The sequence below is a fragment of the Pan troglodytes genome, chromosome 3, assembly GCF_028858775.2.
Source record: "Pan troglodytes isolate AG18354 chromosome 3, NHGRI_mPanTro3-v2.0_pri, whole genome shotgun sequence".
Lineage (NCBI taxonomy): Eukaryota > Metazoa > Chordata > Mammalia > Primates > Hominidae > Pan > Pan troglodytes.
The window spans coordinates 3,611,567-3,634,353 of record NC_072401.2 but is presented as its reverse complement, the minus strand read 5'-3'; the positions used below and the strand labels follow the sequence as shown (position 1 = coordinate 3,634,353).

Genomic DNA, 22,787 nt, shown 5'->3' with positions numbered 1-22,787 from the left:
CCACTTACCATATTCAATACCCAAAACATCGACGGGCATGACCAAACCAAGCCACATGACAGTTGCCAACCTTGCCTGGCTCGCCTCTAGGGCTGAGGAAGCAGAGCCCCTGCCCCGTCTCACAGCCAGTCGGCAAGCAGAGCTCCCAAATCCAGCTCCTACATCAGCAGCAGCCCGGCCATCCAGAATCCACTTCCATTTTAATGACTTGGCTCCTCTGGGCCTGCAAACAGGAGGCTGGTCCAGGGACCTGGCCTGGGGATAGGAGTGGCGGCTCTGACAGGGCCGTGGGGCAGTCTCCGATGAGCACAGATCTGCACTCTCCTGACTAAAAGGGGTCACCGTGCAAGATGTCGGCTGGAACAGGGGCAGAAGGGATGCTGGGCTCTGTCACTAACAGTGCCAAGACACCAAGCTTTGCTGTTGACCAAGAGAGGCTCAGACAAAACACAGCTCAGTGACACTCTTGGGGCATGCATCCATGGAGCAGCAGGTCCCAACACCTGCCAGGCAGCTCCTAGGCAGACACCACCCCAGGGCTAGCAAGGAACAGGAGTGGGAGGCCCATGTCTCTGGACACAGCGGAGGCTGCTCACAGCCAGGGAGGGCTGGCCTTCTCAGCTGAGTGACAGGGAGGCTGCTGTCCCTGACTGGTGGGTGGAGAACGACAGTCGTCTGTGCCCGAGGAGGAGGGGCTGCAGGTGAGCACACCCCTAGGATAATGGGGGCCTGTCCTCAGTCCTGCTGTGGCCACCTGCCCACTAACGCCTCTCTACATCCCAGTCACCTTGTGAATGCATAAACAGGAACATGTACAACGGAAATGTCAGCGGGTGCTCAGGAGGGCTATGCCAGTGGCTACAGGAGAGGGAGCGTGGCCGGGGGCCCTGTCCACCTCCCCGGACGCTGTCGCATGCAGCACAGGCCTTGCGATTCACATACTTTACACGGGCATAGAAAGAGTTACGTTAAAATTAATCTCTTTACTGATATAATTAAATTTTAAATCCTGAGAAGAAAAGAGAGAAGGGAGAATGGTGCTGGGTGTCTAGCACCCCCAGCCACTGGCCCAGCACATGCCATGGCATCTGTGCATCCAGACACGGGGCGTGGCATGCACACCCCACCGGGGAGACCCAGGCCAGTGTTCCCAAAGCCTGCTCACGGCACCTTCTACTGCAGGACAGCAGAGGGGCCAACAGCCAGCCTGCAGGAGGGAGGACTTCTGGCCCAGATGCAAGAGCAGCTGCAACCTGGCAACAACCAGCAGGTGACTATCAGGAGAAAGGACCTGGTCACCCACATGGGGTGCAGCACAGCTGCTCCTGCTCTCTGGAAGGCCTCAGGCTCAGCCCCACCAGGACTGCAGACACTCCCTGCCTGGCCACTGCCACAAAGAGCACTTCTGCCACATGGCAGAGACACGCACGTTGCCTGGCCGCCCGCGGCATGTGCGGAAGCCCATAGGGACCAAGCTGGCTCGGTGGAGGCAGGGCACAAGGGCGCAGACTTCCAAAGGCTCCGGCCCCAGCTGCCGCCTCACAGTCTCTCCCACCATGGCGCTCAGCAGGTGGTGACCTTGTGGACATTTCGTAAACAAGTCAGCAGCCGGTGATATGGGCTTCCTGGGGCTGCAACCACCTCAAGCACAGACTGGAAGGCCCTGCGGTCGAGCTCCTCCTCTATCTGGTGTCTGTAGAAGTCTGTGGCGACCAGGCAGAAAAGGTTCACGTCCACCTGCTCCAGCTTGCCCATCCTGCTGATGACATGTGGGAGGCTGGTGCAGGAGTTAAGGAAAAAGGCCGGCAAATGAGGGGAATGCTGCCTCCCTGTCCTCACCTGGGAGCTCCTCTCCTGAAACAGCCTACAAAGGGGTCCAGGGAGCCTGGAGAGCGAGCAGAGCCCCGGAAGGGCCACCTGGATGCCTCCAGCTGCAGCAGCGCCTCCACCTCCATTCCTGCAACCCTTGGCTGGCTGGATGCCCTGCTGGAAGGCCAGCAGGGCAGAAGTGAGCTGGGCAGAGCTGGCCAAGGAAGCAGGAGGCCTGGAGGCAGGGCACCCACTGGGCAGCACTCACCTGGCCTGGCTCCTGTGCAGCGCTGGTGGCCGGTGCTTCCGCTGGCCTCCACTAGCCCTGCTCCAATGCAGTGAGGGCAGAGCCATGCCAGGCATGCCGGGCAAGGCTGTGCTGTCAGCACCAGGACAACTGTGCTGCTTGGAGGCTCTTGTGGTCTGTCTTGGGGAAGGGCTGTGGAAAGGGAAACTCCTGGCAGCCAGCATCTGGGGGTGGGAACTGGATCTTTACTTAAGCCTTTCCCCGAGAGGGCGATCGAGGCACAATGACCAAAGCTAATGAGAAGCAGTGTCAGGAGAAGCCCAGCCACACAGAGCCCGCGAGTGGGCGGGACGTCTGCAGAGACCACCGCCCACCCTCGCTCCCCTCACCCAGGCCCTCCACAGAAAGGCCCCCCAGCTGCGACCCTCCTGCCATACACGGGCCCCTCTGAGAGGCCCTGGTCGGCAAATGTCTGGATGTGCTCCTTTCTGTATCCCTGTCAGCATTTTACTTCCCTGGGGCTGAGGACCTGTCACCTTGGCATCTGTGGGGTTTTTGCAAAGGTTAGGTTTCAAAACCTTATCATGAAACATGAGCCTCGGTGTTGACGAGGGAAACGGGGCCAGCACCAGGGACCCAGAGAGGATACATCGCTGCAACCCACGGGCTGGTGGACGCGCTGACGAAGAAGCAGGAGAGGCTCCACGTGGCCATGGCGACTGGGGCCCTCTGCGTGAAGTTGGAGAGGGACAGCATGACCCAGTCCCGGACCATGGACGACTGCCCGGTGCTGTGCAGGGTCTGAAACACCTGCAAGGAGCAAGCAGGCGCCTGAGTGTCAGGGCTGGGGGGGACGGGAACACCTGTTGTGCCTGGGTGGCGGGGGTGGGGTGGGGGCCAGAGGCATTGCTGCTTTAAAGGGGAGGAGCTGGGCTCTGCTGGAATCTGCTGGGAAGTCGGAGGCAACTCCACCTCCAGGCTTTCCCACTCCATCCCCATCCCACATGCAACCTCACCTTATACACCACGGTGGCCATGAACTGGGGGTATGGCTGCTGGTTGGACAGAAACTCTCCGATGACTTTGTTCATGATGTCCTGGGGTGGGAAGAAGTCGTCTAGAAACTGGGGCAGGATCCTGGCCACCACTCTGGCTTCACAAGGAAAGCCTTTCCTGATCCTGGGAGGAGGGACACAGGTCAGAGACTGGCACCAGCTCCCACAGCTGCCCCACCTGCCCGCGGAGGGCCTTGGCTCTAATACTGGGGAAAATGCCGATGTGAAATCAGGGCTGGGAGGGACTCTCGGCCGTGAGGGACTTTCCAAGTGGGGAAAGTCAGAGCCTAAGCAACTGGAGTATGAATTTTGAGACTAAAAAGGCAAAACCCCAGCCCTTCCTCTGTCCAGCTCGTGGAGACAGGCTGCTTGGCACAGGCCCTGGGCTCCCACGCCCTGTAGGGACCAGAAATCCTAAGAGGAGTTTGAAAGCTACGTAAAGGAATATGCAGAAACGGCGCAGCGGGAAGGATGTTACAAAAGAGATTTTTAAAAATCATAACAAAAGAACCCGTCCCCATTATGTTTTTGCTGCTTTCCACATGCAAATGCTCCACAAACATCCCTATGTGTTCTAACGCTTCGTGGCACTGTTGTCAACCAGGACTTTTTTCTTATTACCACACAGGGCCCCATCTGTGCTCTCGCTGCTTCTTCCCTAACCAGATCCTGAAACACGCCCCCTGAGCAGTATCCCTTTCAGTGCTGAAAAGCAACCACCATGTTCCCGTTTCATCAGTGCACACATGCCAGCCGTGTGTAACTGAGACACATGGGAAGCAGCTAAGAAAATGGCAGTGCACTTCCTCACAGGTGCTCCTGGCTCTACCCGCCCGCAGACCCTCGCCCAGCAGTGGCATGGCAGCCGCTCTGAAGACACTGCTCCACAGAGAGAAATCTGTGATCAGCTGCGAGGTGCCTCCCTGTGGCGTCTGGAGAGCGGTCAAGCGGAAGGCGTGCACCACACTGTCTGGAGCACTCGCCACCTGGCACTGGGCCCACTAGACCACAAGCCCCTTGAAGGCCAGGACTGGTCGTGGCGCCTCCCTGTGCCCGTCTGCCAGTCGCAGTGGTGCTCAGTGAGCATGTGGGGACTGAAGAACGATGCAGAGGTGCATTTAAAAATTGACATGGGGGCCGGGTGCAGTGGCTCACGCCTGTAATCCCAGCACTCTGGGAGGCCAAGGAGGGTGGATCACTTGAGTTCAGGAGTTCGAGACCAGCCCAGCCAACACGGTGAAACCCCGTCTCTACTAAAAACACAAAAATTAGTTGGGCGTGGTGGTGCGTGCCTGTAATCCCAGCTACTAGGGAGGCTGAGGCAGGAGAATCACTTGAACCCGGGAGGCGGAGGTTGCAGTGAGCCGAGATCACACCATTGCACTCCAGCCTGGGTGACAAGGGAAAAACTCCGTCTCAAAAAGAAAAGAAAAAAAAAAATCAACATGAAAACAGACCAGCACAGGCTTGGCTGTTCAGAACACCTCATCTGGTCAAACAGTGGAGCAAGGTCCACCTGAGTATGTTCTTGAGAAAAGCTAAATGGCTCCCCACTGGCCACCCTGATTGGATAGCACAGGCAAGGCAGTGCAACAAGGCTCCAGATCCACTATGTCGCCAGGACTGAGGCCTGAGAGCAAATCAAGGGCCCTTGTCCTTGCGAAAAAGCCCTACCAAGCTCCTAACCCACTTCCAGAGCAGGTGAGCGAAGCCAATTCTAAACACAAATGCACGCACAGCAGTCGGGGGTGGTGGGGGGCAGAAGCCACTGACCACACGGGTCTCAAAGATGCATGTGTGGGTTCCACCTTCATCCTCCTGCCGCTGCTCCTCACCCTGCTCACAGGCACCACGGCCCCCCTCCCACGGCCCCGTGGGCTCCCCTCTCACGATAGGCAGCCAGGCTGAGCCAGCTCCTCCTCACTGTGCAGGCTTCTGCCCCACTCTCCCAGAGGCTGGTCATTCCTGCCCCCTGCCACACCCCCAACTGCCAGGTACTGTCCCTGAGCCCTCAGGAGAGATGGGCAGGCACTGGGACAACCTTGGAACTGGTCAACGCTACACCTGAGTGCTGGGGTCCAAGGACCGCCAGCTCACCAGTGGAACCCTGAGCCAAGGCAGCCCATGGTTAGGCTGTGGTGAGGAATCAATGGCAGGACTCTAGCAACAGCGCCAGGGGATCAGCAGACACACACAAAAGCACAGCTTCAGGCCAAAGTTCTAGGGAAGCTAACGGCTGAGGGATGGGGCTTCGCTTCTTACCTATCAAAAAGAACAGATACCCGCTCCATAGCAACAATCACTGACTCGCTGTCGGGGGCTGCAGGATTAGGGTCTGAAGTTCTACCCGGACTGACTTTCTCCTTTCCTGTAACAAAAGTGTTCAGTACGAAGGTTACCTCTATACAGCCCAACAGGCTCTGTAGACAGTGCTTTGTACACAGGGGTCCAGTGAGTCCCTGGAGAAGATCTGAAAGCAGGTGATATCAGCCCCTTGCTAGCCCAGGACCCAGCCCAGCTCAGCCACATGGGATGAGTGACCGCAGGGACGGTCAACCCTGACCAGGTACTCCGGCCCTGGGGGCTCCAGAGCCTTTCTTGCAAGGTGATGGGGCCGGCTTGGGGCAACACCAGAAGTGTCAAATCAGAGGGCACCTAGTCTAGGTCCCTTGAGTGAGCATGCTCCTGCCTCCCTTGAACAGGACTTGGGCTGGCCTTACGGGCACCGTGTACATGCTCACCTGTGTACATGCAGGTGAGCATCAGGCCCAGAGCCGCCATGGCCCGGTGCGGGCTGTGCACGTTCACTCTGTCCACACTCAGCTTGACCAGCGATTCTGCATCCAGGCGGGAGAGCTGCTCAGAGAGCAGGAGGCGCTCCAGGCCTCTGAGGGCACAGTGGTAAATGATGGAGGGGGTGGACTCCTCACTTCCAGACAGCATCACCCCACACATCTGCACAGGGAGAAAGGCCTCTGTGTCAAAGAATCGCTGCACAGTCTCAGGTGTTCATGCCTCCTCCCCACCAAGTCAAAACTGGCCCACTGGTATGATCCTGCAAGGAAAAGAGAAGGGAAGCCCACTCCCCGTGTGCAGAGGAAGACAGCCAGGGCCCACTCACCTGTATTATTGATGCTGAAAATTCCGGCCCTACGTCCAGAGGATAGTTCTCAATGAGGTAAAACGCAGTGGCACACATGACCAGTACGTGCTGCTGGCTGTGAATGTTCACGCAGCTGAAAACGGGAGACAGCAGCCAGGCTCAGCCACCCCCATCCAACGTGGAGAGGGCTTCACAGCATGTCCGGCCCCACGCGGGAGTGTAGAGCTATGGGCCAGGCTGGCTCCCGGGAGCGCCTACCCTGCGTGGCTCCCCCAGGCCCCTGCAGCCTGGCCTGACCCTTCAGCCTCTGCTTGACCACCCCCTGGGTGGCTGAGCCCGTCTACCTCCCCCACGCCCTGCCCTCTCGGCCTGACTCAGCCTCCCCTGTGGCCACCTCCATGCTGGCCACCACACACTTCCTCTCTCTGTCCCTCAACGAGGCCCCAGATTCCCACACCCCAGGCCAGTCCCCTCTACTTCCTGAGTGCCCTGTGCTTTTCCTTCATGGCACATGCCATCATAACGTGCTGCCTTCTGTGATCCCCCGACAGTGCCGGCCTTCCCCATGGCACAGTGAGGACCTGGTAGCCAGGGACTGAATGAGGGGCCACTGTGAACAGAGGAGCCAATACGATGCCCCCCTACACCCACAGAAACGTGCCCAGTGATGCGTATATCTGTCACCACGTGGTCCCACCTCCACCCCGGAGGCACGTGACACGGCCCCTCTGCCCATGGTGCTGAGGTCAGCCCCACGCACCATTTCTACCTGGATGCCACAAGCTCTCTGCATCCCAAACGCAACTCCTGGACCACCTCAACTCTCCTTCCCTGAGTCCTCCACACCCACAGCAAGAGCCATAGAACAGCCCAACACACCAGCACAGGCAGGGCTTTGGCCTGTGTCTGGGGCCTGTTCTGGGGCTGCCCCCCAAAATCACGTCACTGCACCAACATATGTGCCTGATTTGCAGGCCTGTGTCCCGTGTGACTTGGCCCTATGCCCGGCTCCAGGGATGCAGAGACAGTCGCCAGCCGTCCGCCTGTCCTGCTACCACAGCACCCACTGCCCAGCAAGGATGGCAGGCGAGAAGGGCCTCCCCACGGGCTTGTGACACTCTGGCCTGGATGAGGGCAATGGCCCCTGATGAGCCGCTGTCCCTGCTCCAGCATGTCCCAAATCCTGCCAGACGGCCGGCCACCGGCATGTGCCCTGGCTCACACCTCCCTCCTGTCTGAACTGTGCCTACAGAGACCTTCCCGTCTCCCTCCAGGTCTTCCACTCAACTTTGACCTAGCCCCCGTTTCCTGCCCACTTGTCAAAGGGGATCACTGGCCATTCCTCCCAGACCCCTTCCCATCTTTGCTCCTAATTCTTGCCCTCAACTCCGCCATGTGGGTGGCTGACGAAATTCCACCCTCCCTCTAAAGACAGCTCCCGTGTGCAGAAGCCTATGACTCAGAGAGGCTGGGCCCATCTCTGCTAAAGCCTCTGCGACTTTGGGAGAGTGGCGGTGAGACCAGGGTGTCACAGAGCCCTCCGCGCTTCTAAGACATCGCTGTGAAGAGCTTGACTTGCTCACTGAGGGGTTGCGGCACCAGCCGTGCTTTGTCAAGGACACGTGTGTACAGAACCTGCCGCCCAGCAGCTTTAAGATAAGGCGAGGTCGGAATCACAGTGGAAACAAGAGGGAGGTGCTGGGCCAGGGCGGGGAAGGTGCAGAGAGGAGGCTAGCCTGGGTAATAACAGGGTTCTGGGAGCAGAGAATGAGAGCCAATGGCCTCGAGAGCAGAGTCAGGAATGGGCACGTGGGGGAGTGTGCTAAGCGCCACAAGAGACAGCAGCAGAGGCGAGAGCTCCAGCTCGCTGGAGGTGCCCGAGGAAGCCTCTAGGACGCACCTGTGCCCTTGCGTCTCACCGACCTCAGCCATGGTACCCACCTGGGTTCCCACTGATACCTGCCTGCCATCTGGCCAGGAGCATGGGCACTTGGAGAGGGTGACGGTGCTTCCTTCACAGCTCATTCTGAGACCCCCGCCCCAGCCCCAGCCAGGCTCCCACTCACTGGGCGATCCCTTTCAGGTTGGAGAGGAGATAGTCGCTGATGACTGGGATGAGCTGCTTGGCAGTGTCGTCCAGCAGGTCGCACTCCAGCACATAGAGGACGCCGTGCAGGGCTCCGACCCTGCTGGGCAGGTGGCTGCTCCTGAGTGTGCTCTCCAGCAGGCGGCTGACAGGCTCCGCCACGGCCTTGTCCTAGGCACACACAGACAAAAGATGCTGCATGCCACCAGAGCTCACGTCCCAGTGGCTCCTCCCCACAGCCGAGGCGGGGGCGCTGCCCTCACGCTTGTGTGCAGAAGAGACTACACAGCAGGCCGGAGACCATCCTGAGAGGCCTGTGTGCAAGGCTGGCCCCTGGCTGGTGTTGGGACGGTGCCCACCATCCTCACTGAGGAGGGGCTCCCTGTGCTCAGCTGCTTGTGTGGGCACCAGGGTTTGTGCTGAGAACTTGCCTTCCCTCCGGGAGTCCAGAGTCTGGGCACAAGGCAGGCAGAGGGTGCCCATGTGCCCAGCCCCCAGTAAAAACCCTGGCACCAAGTCTCTAGTGTGCTTTCCTGGCGACGGCACTGCACACGCGCTGTCACGGCTCACTGTGCGGGGAGTTAAGTGCGTCCTGCACGACCCCGCTGGGAGAGGACTCTGGAAGCTCGAGCCTGGTGTCCTCGGGACATCGCCCCATGGGCCTCTGCCCTTGCTAATTTTCTTTGCTGATTTTGTTTTGTGTGCTTTTACCATAACACATCTTAGCTGAGAGTCTTTCTAGAAAAGCCTGGGGTAGTCTTGGGGATCCCTGATAGTGGTTTCTGTCAACTTCAACCAAAATGGCCTCAATTTCACTTAGTATCCAAAACCTAGCAGGGTTAAATATCGACCTAAACACTTAGCCCACGTTCTTCACTTTCAATCTGCTCTTTAACAGTGAGGAGACCCCTGCAGAAGTCAGCAAGGAATGTCACCCTCCTTCAGCCCAAGACTATGGGGACACAGAATTCCCACGGAGCACTGGATGGCCAGGCGGCCTCTTGTTTTTGTGAAATGATGAGGTTCTCGGCAGTGGTAGGAGCCTCTCCGCAGGGGAAATGACCGGAAGACACAGAAGCCACTCCCACCCATCCCAGGAACAAGGACCAAAAGAGGAGGCTGTTCTTTGTGGATCACTTCCTTCTTGGGCCCCCACCTCACCCTGTGCTATCCCCTCACACGCACAATGCCACGCGGCCCCTCCCTAAGGACCGCGCACGGCCCCAGGTCCCACTTCTGAAAGTCCCACATCAGGACCTGCTCTCAGGTGGCACGGATTTCACAACGGTGGGCAAATACCTCAAAACGACATGCTCTGGATACGTGGGTACCAAGCATGACGCGCTGAAAACCTTCACAGAGGATGGCCATCTTCCAGAAAGCATGAGTGCACACAGAGCTGGGAGTGAGCGTCCATGACCATCCTGCCTTAGGATCTGCTTTTCAAAATGATTATTTCTCATTTGATTACTGATGGCACAACACTTGCCTAGGGGGATCTGGGCCTGAGCACAAAACCACAGTTACAATTCAAGTTAGCCCAGCAGCTGAAACTTCCCACAAAGGAGAAGGACCCCTTCCAAGAGCCACCTTGACATCGTGTGGGCAACACCCAGAGGGTGTTCGCCGTGAAGAGAGATGCCCACACAGGGAACCCACACACTCATTGTTTCCACTCCCTGGACGGCTGCTGAGTCACCAGCATGGCACCAGGCTGAAGGCCACCCACAAGGGAAGATGACTGGCATTTGGGCTCGGGGAGGACAGAGTCTAGGCAAGAGCAGTCAAGACTCGCAGAGAGGGAGTCAGGCTCCAGGTCACGGACATGGGCTCACCTCAACCTCTGCTGCATTTTGTGTGACCCAGACAAGCCAGCTAACTTCTGACCTTGGCCGCCTAGGGTGGGGCCAAGGTCACCCTTGGCCTTGTCAGGTGGGGGTGGGGGAGGAAGAGCTCCGCAAATGTTAGCGGCTGGAGTGATGGCAAAAAAAAATCATCACCATCATGACAGCATTGTCGTTCCTGACACACAGGAGCCCGTCCAGAGCACGGGCTAGGCAGGCCCTGATGGGCACCACCATGCCATTCTCACCAAGGGCCCCAGACGGCTGGCACACGGCAGCCACTCAGGTGTTTGTTGAAGAAACGAGTTTCCATTGCTATCATAAAATGGATTACTAGGTAATGCCACATGACAAGGAACCAGAGGCGCCAGCTCTGACAGTTCTGACATCCTTGAATATGCTTCGCCAGATGTCAGGACCCACGGGCAACGATTTCACGTGTACAGGTGATGGATACTTGGCAAATACCATGTGGTGATGTGCCACAGAATACAGGTACCATGCTGCACTGGCTGAATCCTGATAAACCAGAAGCAGAATAAGGAGGAACTCAAGAGGATGAACACTTGACCCCTGGGATGGTCTGAATGTTTCTATCCCTCCTGAAACTCCTACACTGACACCTAATTTGCAGTGCCACAGTACAAGAAGGTGGGGCCTTGGGAGGTGATGAGGTCATGATGGGAGAGCCCTTGTGGATTGGGGCCCTTCTAAAAGGCCTGAGGGAGCTTGTTCACTCCTTCCACCGTGAGGACCCAGCGAGAAGATGCCATCTATGAAGCAGAGAGCGGCCCTCACCAAACACCAAATCTGCTGGCACCTTGACCATGAAAACTTCCAGCCCCCAGAACGGTGAGAAGTAAATTTCCACTGTTTATAAATTACCCAGTCTAAGGTAACTTGTGGTAGCAGCCAAAAAAGACTAAGACAACCACCACGCTAAAAAGAGACTATAGCACCCAGATTTGGGACTAGAAACACAGGGTCACTGTGACAAAACGGCCCCCAGGAGAGAAGCTGTCCAGCCAGGAAGCTCGGGGGACCTGGAACATAACTGAGAAGGGGAGTGAGGCAGTCAGGCCTCAGGGCAGAGCATGGGGAAGCCAGTCGCGTTTCCACCATCTACGATGCTTCAGCGCCACCACACACCATGGTTCTGTGGGGATGGGCTACTACAATGATGTCACAAGCCCAGGGATACGGGACCCCAAACCATGGCTTGGCCGCCACGACCCACATCACAGTGACCTGTGAATGGCACTGACCGTCGCTGAACCCCCTCCATCTGAGAAGCACTGCAGCTCACGTGGGCCGTGGAGTCCGGTTCGGGTCAACTCTCAAAAGGAGGCAGCCGCACCCGGCACCTCTGGCCAACACCAGGTCCCAAGGCAGATGGGCCCCCGTGGCTTCAGCACAGGAACCTCTGTGCCACCTGTCACTTACCATCCCAAGGACGGCAGCTGCCTTGCAGGTGGCAGGCACCAGGTACTGAGCGAGGATCTCGTCTTCTGAAGGGTGCACCCTTCGCAGTTCTGTCAGCGTCACATACATCAGCTCAAACTGGTTGCGCTCGGTGAACAAGTCTGAGACCACTAGAAGCTGGAGATGTGGAACACCAGGAGGGCAAGGGGAGAATCGCGCTGTTAGAATCCAGGCAACGCATCCAGAACGCTACTACTGGCAGGTCGTGTTCTTACACCCAAGAGACATTACTGTGCGGGATGCATGTGTGCGTGTGTGTGTGGTGTATGCGTGTGGTGTGTCTGGGTGCGTGGTACACGTGGTGCATGTATGGTGTGTGTATGGTGTGTACGTGTGGCGTATGTGGTGTGTGTGTGTGCATGTGGTGTGTGTGCGTGGTGTGCGAGTGGTGTGTGTGGTGTGGGGTGTGTATATACATGTGTGTACATGTGGCATGTGTGTGGTGCATGTGTGTGTGGCATGTGTGTGGTGCGTACGTGTGTGTGGGGTGTGCGCATGTGGCGTGTGTGTAGTGTGTGCCACGTGTCTGGTGCGTGCACATGTGGCGTGTGTGGTGCATGTGTGTGGTTGTGTGGTGTGTGTGGCACATACATGTGGTGTGTGGGGTGTGTGCACGTGGCATGTGTGTGTTGTGTGCATGTGACGTGTGGTGCGGTGCATGTGGGGTGTGTGGTGTGTGTGTGTGTTGCGTGCATGAGGGGTATGTGTGCAAGTGGCATGTGTGTGTGGGGGGTGTGTGTGTGGTGTGTGTGGTGCGTGTGGCGTGTGTGGTGCGGTGCATGTGGGGTGTGTGGTGTGTGTGTGTGTGTGTGGTGTGTGCATGTGGGGTGTGTGTGCATGTGGCATGTGTGTGGTGCATGTGGTGTGGCGTGTGTGTGTGGCATGTGTGCTGTGTGTGTTGTGCGTATGGTGCATGCCGTGTATGTGTGTGCATGTGGCATGTGTGTGTGGTGTCTATGGTGCGTGTGGCCTGTGTGTGTGTTGCGTGCATGAGGGGTGTGTGTGCAAGTGGCATGTGTGTGTGGGGGGGGTGTGTGTGTGTGTGGTGCGTGCATGTGGGGTGTGTGTGCATGTGGCATGTGTGTGGTGCATGTGGTGTGGCGTGTGTGTGTGGCATGTGTGCTGTGTGTGTTGTGTGTATGGTGCATGCCGTGTATGTGTGTGCATGTGGCATGTGTGTGTGGTGTCTATGGTGCGTGTGGCCTGTGTGTGTGTTGCGTGCATGAGGGGTGTGTGTGCAAGTGGCATGTGTGTGTGGGGGGTGTGTGTGTGTGTGTGGTGCGTGTGGCGCGTGCAGGTGTGAGGGGAATGGGAAGGCTCACTTACGGATCTGACCACCTCACTGATGAGGATGGCCGGGGTCCTCCTGGCTGAGCTGGACGGCAGGATCCAGCGGCTGTACAACTCAAGCAAAAACTGTGAACAGGAGTGGATGTCAACTCCAGCCCGGTGTTTCCTGTGGAATATGCGAGATGGGTATTTTCCAAGTACATGAGATGAGAGGCTCATTTCAAGAAGCACCTCAAACAAATCAAATGACTGATAAGAAATTTCAAATTTCTGTTAAAAAGAAAAAGGCCACTGGAAAACCTGGAGTTGACTGGAGACGTGGGTGGTGACGAAGGTGCAGGGGCGTCGGCCTCCTCCTCCTCTTCCTCGTCCCATTCCTCCTCCCTCAGGGGTGTGATGCTGTTCCCCAGCCACACGGAGTGTATGGACACCTGCCACAGAAACGGGGCACTGCTCAGTGCTGCGGCCACAGTGCCAGGCTCCTGGTGGGTGGGTGCGGCCCCTGGGACTCGGCACATGCCTACCGTCTAACAGTCTGCCCCTTAGCAAGGGTCGTTCAGACACCCCAGGTTACGGGCAAGGGAGCCCACAGAGAGGGTGGGGCAGGGGCTGGACAGCTGCTGGGAAGCTCCAGCACATGCTAAAGGCATGAATCAGGGGCCAGTCAACCCCAGGAGCAGCTGAGGAGGGTGACACAGAAAGAGGCTCTACGAAGGGATGCTTTCACTCCTAAGTGACATCTGAATGGAGTCCCCAAAACACGGAACCAATACGTGAGATTCCTTTTCCAGTCTCCCTCACTGGCAGTCATTGCGGGAAACCCCAGGCCAGAGCTCCCTCACGCCGTTGTGACCCGCGCTCTAGATCACGCAGCCACCACGCAGTCAGCACACCTCGACTGTCCTCCTTTCTGCCTGGTTCTCGGGAAGCCTCGAGCACTTGGCACAGTGCTGTGGGCTGTGTGCCCATAAAAAGCTGTTCTCCATCATCACTGGCACTAGCCCCAACTCACGTTCTTGGCACCAAGGGCCATTTCCCCCCTGGGACCCAGCACCCTGCAGGGAGTGGGCGAGGAGTCTGTATGAACAGCTCTCAGGCCAAGGAGCAGCCCCTGCACTCCCCTCGCCCAGACCCCTAACCCCCACCCCTCTTTCCCAAAAGCAAGTAGCGGCTCAGTCCAGTGGCATCTAGGGGCTAAACATCCCAGACAGGGCAGGGGTGGCACTGTCCTTCAGCCCCAGACAGGGCAGGGGTGGCACTGTCCTTCAGCCCCAGACAGGGCAGGGGTGGCACTGTCCTTCAGCCCCAGACAGGGCAGGGGTGGCACTGTCCTTCAGCCCCAGACAGGGCAGGGGTGGCACTGTCCTTCAGCCCCAGACAGGGCAGGGGTGGGACCGTACTTCAGCCCCAGACAGGGCAGGGGTGGGACCGTACTTCAGCCCCAGTATGATCCCATGACAGTTGGTTTGCAGACGCTGGACACAATGCAAACATTAAAGGATGTGGCCAAATGCAGTGGGGTGGGGGGGATAGGGAATACCTCGGGCACAGACCAGTGTCCCCGGGCCCAGGACAAGGCCAGAGGCACCCAGTGAGCCCCAGGCCTCTCACTCTCAGCCTGCCCTTCAGAAACACTTTCATGAAAAATACAGTGCATCCTATTGGTCATTTTCACTTATCTTGGGGTGGAAACATCTGTCAAAGGTGAAAGGACAGAAGAGTGGGACTTCTTTTTCCAACTATGTCTAGAAAAATACAGGCTGGTCCAGTAGCTCCCTGCTTCCTGTCACTGAAACCGGCAGGCACAAAACAGGACAGTACAGGCAGAGAGCAGGGAACAGAAACAGGCGTGTGACATCACAGGGTTTCTGCTGTGAAGGCTGCAGGCCAGGAACTCAGAAGAGGAAACTCTCAGAGCTCATAACTGTTTCTAAACACCATATTCTGACCCATTTCCACAGAAACAAAAGCTACAAAGAGAACTGTCCTGCACAACTGCTTTCACTAAATCAGGAACCCGGTGAGTGGAAGACACAGCACAGGGGGTGGAGGGAAAGGTGCAAGTCGGCCAGCACAGCCGGGCCCCGCCCAGCATACACCTGTAGGGCTCCACGCCATGTGCCATCATATACAAATGGCCCTATGTTTCTGTTTACATTTTTTTTTAAGGGACAGAGTACTGGTCTGTTGCCCAGGCTGGAGTGCAGTGGTGCAATCATGGCTCACTGCAGCCTCAACCTCCTGAGCTCAGGTAAGCCTCCTGCCTCAGCCTCCTAAAATGTTATAGATTACAGGTGTGAGCCACCACACCCAGACCCTTGAATCCCTTCACTTATCTGAGGAGGAAACAGAAGCACAGACCAATGTGACCTGCTAGGAAGTGGCCAAGCTGTCTGCCTGCACACTGGGCTCCCACCCAGAACTGGCCCCAGGGACAGGGACACTCAGGGAGCCCCCCAAGAGCTGGCCCCAGGGACACTCACGGCCACGCCTGCGGCCCCCCATACCATGGCCCTTCATGGCGTCTACTTCCTCCTGAGCATTTCAGCTGACTCCACTCTGTCCTCACCCCCCTTTTTGTGTCTCACGGTCCTTGCTTAAGTCCAAGTCACGCCCTCTCACTGTCTCTTACACACATCTCTATCGCTACATGTGAGGTCTCTTAACTACTTTCTGGAATACAGAACATAAATAAAAACAAAAGTAATGCTTCCTCTGCTTGCGGGACCTAGGAATAAAACAGATAAAAACAATGAACATTAAATTTTTTTTTTAAAAAAGGAAAACTTCCTTTCATTTAAAAAGTGCACTGAGCTTTTCTCCTGGGTGTGTCAAGCGCCAAAGTCTGAGGACAGAAACGGACAGAGGCCAGGCGGCGGGGGCGCGAGACTGACCTGGCCGAGTTTGTAGCTCATGCTCCCCAGCTCCCGCTCGGGGTTGATCTGCAGCAGCAGCTTCTCGTGGCTGATGAGGGCACCTGTGAACACCAGCACCCTGAGTCCTGATCTGCACGTGGGGGCAGGGCCGCAGGCCCACCCCGTACCAGCCCAGCTCCTGCCCAGACAGGCACCCAGCTGTGAGCCACCTGCCCTCGCCACCACTGGCAGGAGGGCCCAGGTTGTGCAGAGCCCCGTGGGTCTCGGGGTTTTGTCACTTTATAACCAGTTAAGCTGGCAGGGCCAGTGGGCAAGCTGGACTCTTGTCACTTTTTCTCTATGACAAATAAGACTGCAGCATTCACCTGTCACCCCTCAGCTCCCACCTCTGTGAGTAGGAACTGGTTGTGGGCTGAGCTGCAAAAGCTTAGGAGTCAGCAGTTGCAGGAGAGCCGACAGTCCAGGCAGGCAAGCTCTCTGGGGGACCCAGATAAGCATTTTGGTGAACAGTGCCTTCCAGAACCCCACCTCGGTGCCCAGGCTGACCAGATACAGCCGGCAGGAGCGGGAGCAGGATAATGCCCCCACTTGACCTTTCACATCCCCCACGCCCCAGGCCAACCTCCTCACGTCTTTCTGCTGGGCATCCCCCCAATTCCCGGGCACCAGCCTCCAGCTAAATGTCCCCAGCTAACCCTCTGCCAGACCCCAGATCAACTTGCCTCCTCCAAAGCGGCCTCCACGCCCTCTTCCCTGGAAGCACTTGCTCCCCTTGGAGCTCCAGGAGCTGCCTGTGTATGCCTCCCACCCACCTCTGTGCCCCTCTTTTCTGCCTTCTATGACAGGTCATTGCTCCTGGGTCCTCCTGACCTATGAGCTCCTTGAAGGCTGGATCCATGGCCCTCCAAGTGCTCAGTTTATTTCAACGCCCTAATAAACATTTGAGTCTCATAGACACTGTGTATAACACACTGTGCGTCCACATAGAACTTTCTGCAATTAAAGCCTTCAAGGTGCTTAAACTCCTAAATAACTACGGAATCACAAAGCTCTATGCTAAAATACTGTTGAGTGAAAAACGTGCATCCCAAATCCCCACACAACTCTCTTCTTTTAAACCAGGTGACAAGCTACGATGCCTATGATAGGGCAGGCACACAACCGGAAGGCTTGGTGGGAGAGTGGGCAGTGACAGGCAGGGCCCAGGGAGGGGAGAGGTGCAGGGAGCGGGGTGCTCAGGCCCAGCTGTGCCCCGCCCTGCAGCCACTGCCACACATCGTTTCTCAGGAAAAGCTGGAGATTCAGCTTGTGTAGATGAACTTGGTTGAGTTCTTAACGTAAGCAACTAATTCAGCTTTTAAATCCTGCTGGTCTTACAGCCCGTGAGAATTCTTTCGCTTCTCATTTCTTGACTGGCAGGAGATAATGCTTCTCATTCATTTCCAGATTTTACTTCCTCCCTGGGCCTGACTAAGACTCCTGCTTATGAAAGGGGCAGCGTATTTAGCAGCACAGCCTCCAACTCAGACCACACTCAGGTCTTCCTGCATCACTGGTGTGGTGAGCATGCCAGTCTTCTCTCATTCTAGCCCAAGTACAACCGCTCCCCCGCACCCTTTCCCTCAGGTACCTGTAGTAGCTGGAGACAGAGAAGGGACAGGATCCCATGCCTGGTATAAATGATGGGTGGCAATATTCTCTCTCTTTGAAACCATTGCTTGAATCTCTTGCTCCACAATCCCTCTGATAATGCTCAGCTTCCTCCCAAACCTACATTTCAGAAAAAAGGTAAAGAGTGTTTTGTTTCCTTCAAGATCTTACAAGTGAAAAACACCAGAACTTTCCCTCCGCTTTGCCTAAAGGAACCTGGTGTAATACCAAATGAAACTCACTTCCTAAGTGAGCACCTGTCCGTGAGCCCTTAAGTGGGTGTTCTACTAGTTGCCTGCTCATCCTTGCTCTGCTAACGTCTTCCCCTAAATGCTCAATAACCCCACGTCAGTTCCTGTCGCGTTTCCAGCTCCTCACTGACCAGGAGGCCACCTTTGGGTCTGCATCTCCTGCACAGGCCACACGGACGGTGTTTTCAATTCTAGCAACCAAGGAAAACGGCCTGGGTGAAGCTGCCGGACGCTTCAGCGGGGAACCCACTGTCCCTAGCACCTGCTATGTCCCGGAGACATGTGGGAACTCAAGCAAACCTGGTGTCGAGAGCTTTCAGAGGCTTGTTCCGGGGCTGCTGCTCCAAGCAGCTTACAGCTGGGTTGCCGGCAACAGGCACAGTCATTGCACTGAGCACCAGTGAGGTGATGGCCTGCACGGCCAAGACGTTGATCTGGGTCCTCTCTGTGTCTTCCTGGAAGGAGAGCCCACATGTCAACAAGAGCAGCAAGACACCCACAACCAGCTCTGCCTGCAGAACCCAGAGTCTTCCCTGCCTCAATGGGAGGAAGAGGAGCCTTAAGTGCTACCAAAGGATTTCTGTCAGGCTGAGCTCACGGGGCACAAGGCAGGGCCTCTGCACATATGGGCCCTGAAACAATCTGATGGGCAAACGCCCATTTTTCAAATCAAGGACTCCTTTGGGCACAAAACTCCAAACATGAATTACTTTTTAATAAATTATCTTTGAATTCCCTCACACATTTTACAGGCCTTGCTTATGACAACCTGTTAGCTTCTATGGATGAATTTAAAGACAATCTTGATGACTTGTGACATATGTCTACCCTCCAAACTGTCATTTCTGTGAGTTCAAACCACACCTTCTCTCAGAATCAAGGGCCTGCATTCCACAACTTCCCATTCTGCTGGCTCCGCTGTACCAGAGCACAGTTATTATTAATATCGTGTTAGCGTAATGTACGTGAACACTTCAAGAAGCCTAATAAAATCTCTGCAAGACATTAGAAAAATGAAACCAGGTACTACTCATGGCCTTTATAAAGTGCCTTTTCATTTTAATTCAACCTACACTCCTCTGAATATTGATAAACTAAAAGATATTTTCCAGAAAGGGCAGAATCGTATTGATCCTTAACATGGAACACACCGTAATAAAATGCATTCCAGCCATTGGTAATCGCAGCCCCCAGACCTCAGCAGGCTTTGTCCCTGCTCTGGAATATCAGTCAAGACACCATTCGGCTACTCTTTCAAAAATAAGGTAAGAGAAAAAAAAACACCAGCTTGCTGCCTTATTTTATTCCCCACCAAAGGCCTGCAAGCGGCCATAACTGCCCATGTGCCAACCAGCACGGGGTGTGGCCTTACTTCTGGTGGGCTCTCCTCCTGCTCCATCACGAGGGGCTGCGTCACCAGGACACCAAGGAGGGTGGCCCAAGTTTCTTCAAACTGAGTACGACTGGTCCAGCCTAGAAATATAAATGTTACATGAGAGAGTGTCAAGCTTCTCAAGCCTGTAACGGAGAGCTGACAGCTACGCCGACACAGCACGGCCCCTGGAGAAGGCTCCACGCCAAGGGCAGTAAGTCCCTTAAACCTCACACAGGTCTATGATGCGGGGAACACTATCCCCTCCATTTCATCATCGAGGAAACCGAAGTATAGACATCGGCTGCACTGTCTGAGACACGTGAGAGGCAGGTGGCACAGGCCCAAGTCGGCCCTGGCAGCCTGGTCAACCCCCAGTGGAGCAGACACAGGGACAGGGCAGGGACGCCCATGCAGACAACCTCGTGCAGGGCCAGGGCCACTTCTGCCCCACTCACTAAATGGGCTAAAATCTTCCCTGGAGTCCAGCCCTGAGACTGTGCAGCTGGCTGCACAACTCTGTGGATAAAACTAAAGGCCACCAAGCTGTCCGCTTAGAGTGGGTGAAATCTGTAGTATGTGAATTCTACCTCAATAAAGCTGCTAAAAATTTAAAAGTCAAAGTAATGGTTCCTCTGACCTGTCTAGAAGAATAGATCAGAAAGAGTGTATCAAGGTAGGAACAGGGATTCAGTGAAAATACATCCGATAGACCCTCCATCCCTATTGATGAGCTGCATTCCAGTGTATCTAACGAACAGCTGTTTCTGACAGCTGTGCTTCATGTCCCCATCATGATGTCTGAGGCAGCCACGCCACTTGTGGTAAGGCCAGAGAGACGGGATGGGGTGCTTAGGACAGAACTAGAGCAATGGACATCGGGGTCCCCGTGATAAACTGGGTAAAGAAAGAACAAGAGACAGAGAGAAGGAGAGCGTGCAGGACTGATTCAGACACAGATACAGACAAATATAACAATTTACATTACAGGGAAAAAAATGAACAAAGAAAATGAGCACAAACAAGGCAAGGACTGCGGCACAGTCTTGGGTCACGCACGTCCGATGGGCAGTTCAAGAGCAAGGGCACCCAAGTAAGCAAAGGAGCTCGTGTTAGGCAAGGGGGAGAGAGCAGGAGGCCACTGATACCGATCCTCACAGCCAGGAAGAGGAGGAGCTCCGTGAGGCAGCTGGCGTGAGGTTCCTGCTCAGGGCTCTCTTTGGACATCGAATTATAAAGGGGAAAGTAGAGGCAAGGTGTCTCCTGCCACAACCTTCTGGGATCCAAACAAGCCTCAAATCTGCAGAAGCCCGAGGGACTGGGGAGAGGACTGGACAGTGGAGTCAGGGTGCCCCTACCAGACTTTCTAGGACAAGACAGGAACATTCCAGGAAACACCAAAGCAGGGCACAGTCACTGAGAACTGACTGATTACAGTCCCACCACAAGATCACACCTCTTGCCATCAAATAGGGGCAAAAGTGGTGACTTATTCATTTAGACACTTATTTAGAAATAAGGGGTAACATTTGTTTAGAAATGTAATTTCTAAATCTGCAACAATTCTGTGAAATAGACACGACCCCCATTTTACATATGACAAAACTGAGGGTCTCTAGAGGTTAAAAGGACTTGCCCTGTGCTGCTCAGGTAGGAGGGCTGGAAGCAGACCAAGACTGTCTGAGCCCCAAGCCTGCTTTCTCCCCATGCTGCCTCTAGGCTCTGGGGAAGGTGAGTGCCAAGAGACCTGACTCCATCTGCTCCCGTCTGCTTGTTCCCATATGAGAAAATGGACCACTGAGACACAACAGGATCAGACTGGTGAACACAAGAAAACATTCTGAGACAAGTGCTGCCACTGTTTAGCCTAAATGCAAAATCTAAGGCAGAATTTGGTCTCACGTTGTCCACTACACATGAACCTTTCCTGACTTCAAACAAGCCCGGAATACACAAAGCTGGGATTCAAGCCACAAAACACAGGAACTGGGATCTATTTTCTCAGTATAAAAGGAGTTTTGCCAACACTGCAAAATGTATTCACATAGGTTTGTATTATTATCATGCTTAAATCTTTTCTGGAGTCGAATGAGAAGATCCCAGTACTGGGGGCTCTGGATTTCCTCCCGGTAGATGTCCGACAATGGTGACCTGAAGGAGAGGCCCCAAGAGTACCTAGTGTGTTGATGCGGTAGATGAACTCCTTAAAGACTTCCTTTTCCTGGAGGAACTCCACGGGGATCTCAGGGAATGCTGTGCCAAAATCCCCTCCCGGTTTGGGTGACCATCCAAGCTTCCACACCTGAGAAGATGAAAAGGAAGTGACATCATCCGAGTTGAGTCAGCACAGACACACTGTGAGGAAGCAGGAAGCCCGACTTCTCTCCACTGGGCTCCCTCCTCACTACCCCAACACTGTCCCAGAGCTGGCACCTTCTCCCCCAGAAAACAGCTCCAACTGCTTCCTGGGACTTCCTTCCCCATCAAGTGGCCCTCCCAAATCTGCTCTGCCCTCCCACTTTCTGTCCTCATCCTGAGGCTGCTGGCACACCCCACTCAGGGAGTGCTGGGAGAAGCAGGCAGGAGTTAGAGACAGCACTCCTCGCCCACAAACAGCAGATGGTGTGTTAGAATAAAGGCAGGCGTTCAATGAGGTTCAGCTCAGATACGTTTATTGGCAAGTAGGCATGAAAATGAACCATACAGCTTATTTCTGTAAACTCTGAAGTCCAGTTCTCTGTGCATGAGGTGCTCAGACAAGCGCCATGCACAGAAGAATCCAGAGGCAGGCTTGATGCTGTTCAAGTGGCAGGATCAGCTCACGGTCTGGCCAGCTCAGCTTACATGCCTTCAGTGAGGTGACAAAGGACCCAATGGAACCCCAGGATTCCTACAGCCCATCTGCACAAAGGCAGAGGGGGCTCTATGATAATGACCAGCTAATCTCTTACCTCACCACAGGAAAGCCCTCTCTTTAAATCGGTTATGCTCCCCTATGCTCCTCTCTGGTACCCACCCAGGGGGAGACTGCAGTGCCTGTCACAGCTGCCTTCCAGATGACTGCACTCAGGGAACTCCTCAATGCCAGTGAAGAGCTTGCTGGAGGAATTTTATCTACAGCGTGCAGCCCGTCCTGGCATATCCTCAGGTGTGCTCTGGACGGCATGACCTCAAGACTGTGCCCTCCTGCATGGTCTCCACGAGCCCCTCCAAAGGAGCCGTTACTGTCTCATAACCAGATGCTAATGAACCCACAGTGACTCGCTGTGCACCAAGAGTGGGGCCGAGAGCAACCCCATGCAGCAAGGGTGGCCTGCTTCTCCAGCACTCCTGCTGCTCTCTTCCCAGGAAAGCCTACAACTCCCTGTTCTGCAACTGCTTCCAGCACCGCCAGGCACTGGCCTCTTCTTCGGAATGAGCCCGCCATCTGGAATACCTTCATTCCCTGCGGCAGAATCCTCATCTCTCAGGATCAAACAATACTGCGTCCTTGGAGCAAACCTCCCTAGACTCTCCAGCATACATACACACACGTGCACACACACACACAGGCAGGCACGCACCCTTCTCAGGCAGCCACAAGTCTCTTCCCTGGGACCCGGCTCTATTCTCCCTGACCTACACCTGCTGGCTCACACCCTGCCAGGTCGGCCTTTCTTTCCTGCCTGAGGATGCTGCAGGCCCTAAGGAACAGGTCCCATCATCTTATTTCAGCGGGCTGG

At 55.5% G+C, this 22,787-nt stretch overlaps 1 protein-coding gene across 4 annotated transcripts in view; it reads right to left on the bottom strand.

Annotated features, from left to right (window-relative positions):
• Positions 1-963: 963 nt before the first annotated feature.
• The window catches only part of HTT (huntingtin), a 202,494-nt gene continuing 180,670 nt past the window's right edge, over positions 964-22,787 (bottom strand). For all 4 annotated transcript variants that reach the window (XM_063808594.1, XM_016951204.3, XM_016951206.4 and 1 more), the window contains exons 53-67: positions 21,241-21,367; positions 19,066-19,166; positions 17,994-18,148; positions 17,423-17,562; positions 15,811-15,893; positions 13,217-13,347; positions 12,953-13,082; positions 11,588-11,743; positions 8,281-8,471; positions 6,233-6,347; positions 5,853-6,066; positions 5,374-5,479; positions 3,073-3,235; positions 2,706-2,866; positions 964-1,777 (exon numbers count right to left, since the gene is read on the bottom strand). In XM_063808594.1, coding sequence (XP_063664664.1) covers positions 1,564-1,777; positions 2,706-2,866; positions 3,073-3,235; positions 5,374-5,479; positions 5,853-6,066; positions 6,233-6,347; positions 8,281-8,471; positions 11,588-11,743; positions 12,953-13,082; positions 13,217-13,347; positions 15,811-15,893; positions 17,423-17,562; positions 17,994-18,148; positions 19,066-19,166; positions 21,241-21,367 — 2,187 coding nt within the window. In that variant the 3' untranslated portion in view covers positions 964-1,563. The remainder of the gene's footprint in view (positions 1,778-2,705; positions 2,867-3,072; positions 3,236-5,373; positions 5,480-5,852; positions 6,067-6,232; positions 6,348-8,280; positions 8,472-11,587; positions 11,744-12,952; positions 13,083-13,216; positions 13,348-15,810; positions 15,894-17,422; positions 17,563-17,993; positions 18,149-19,065; positions 19,167-21,240; positions 21,368-22,787) is intronic.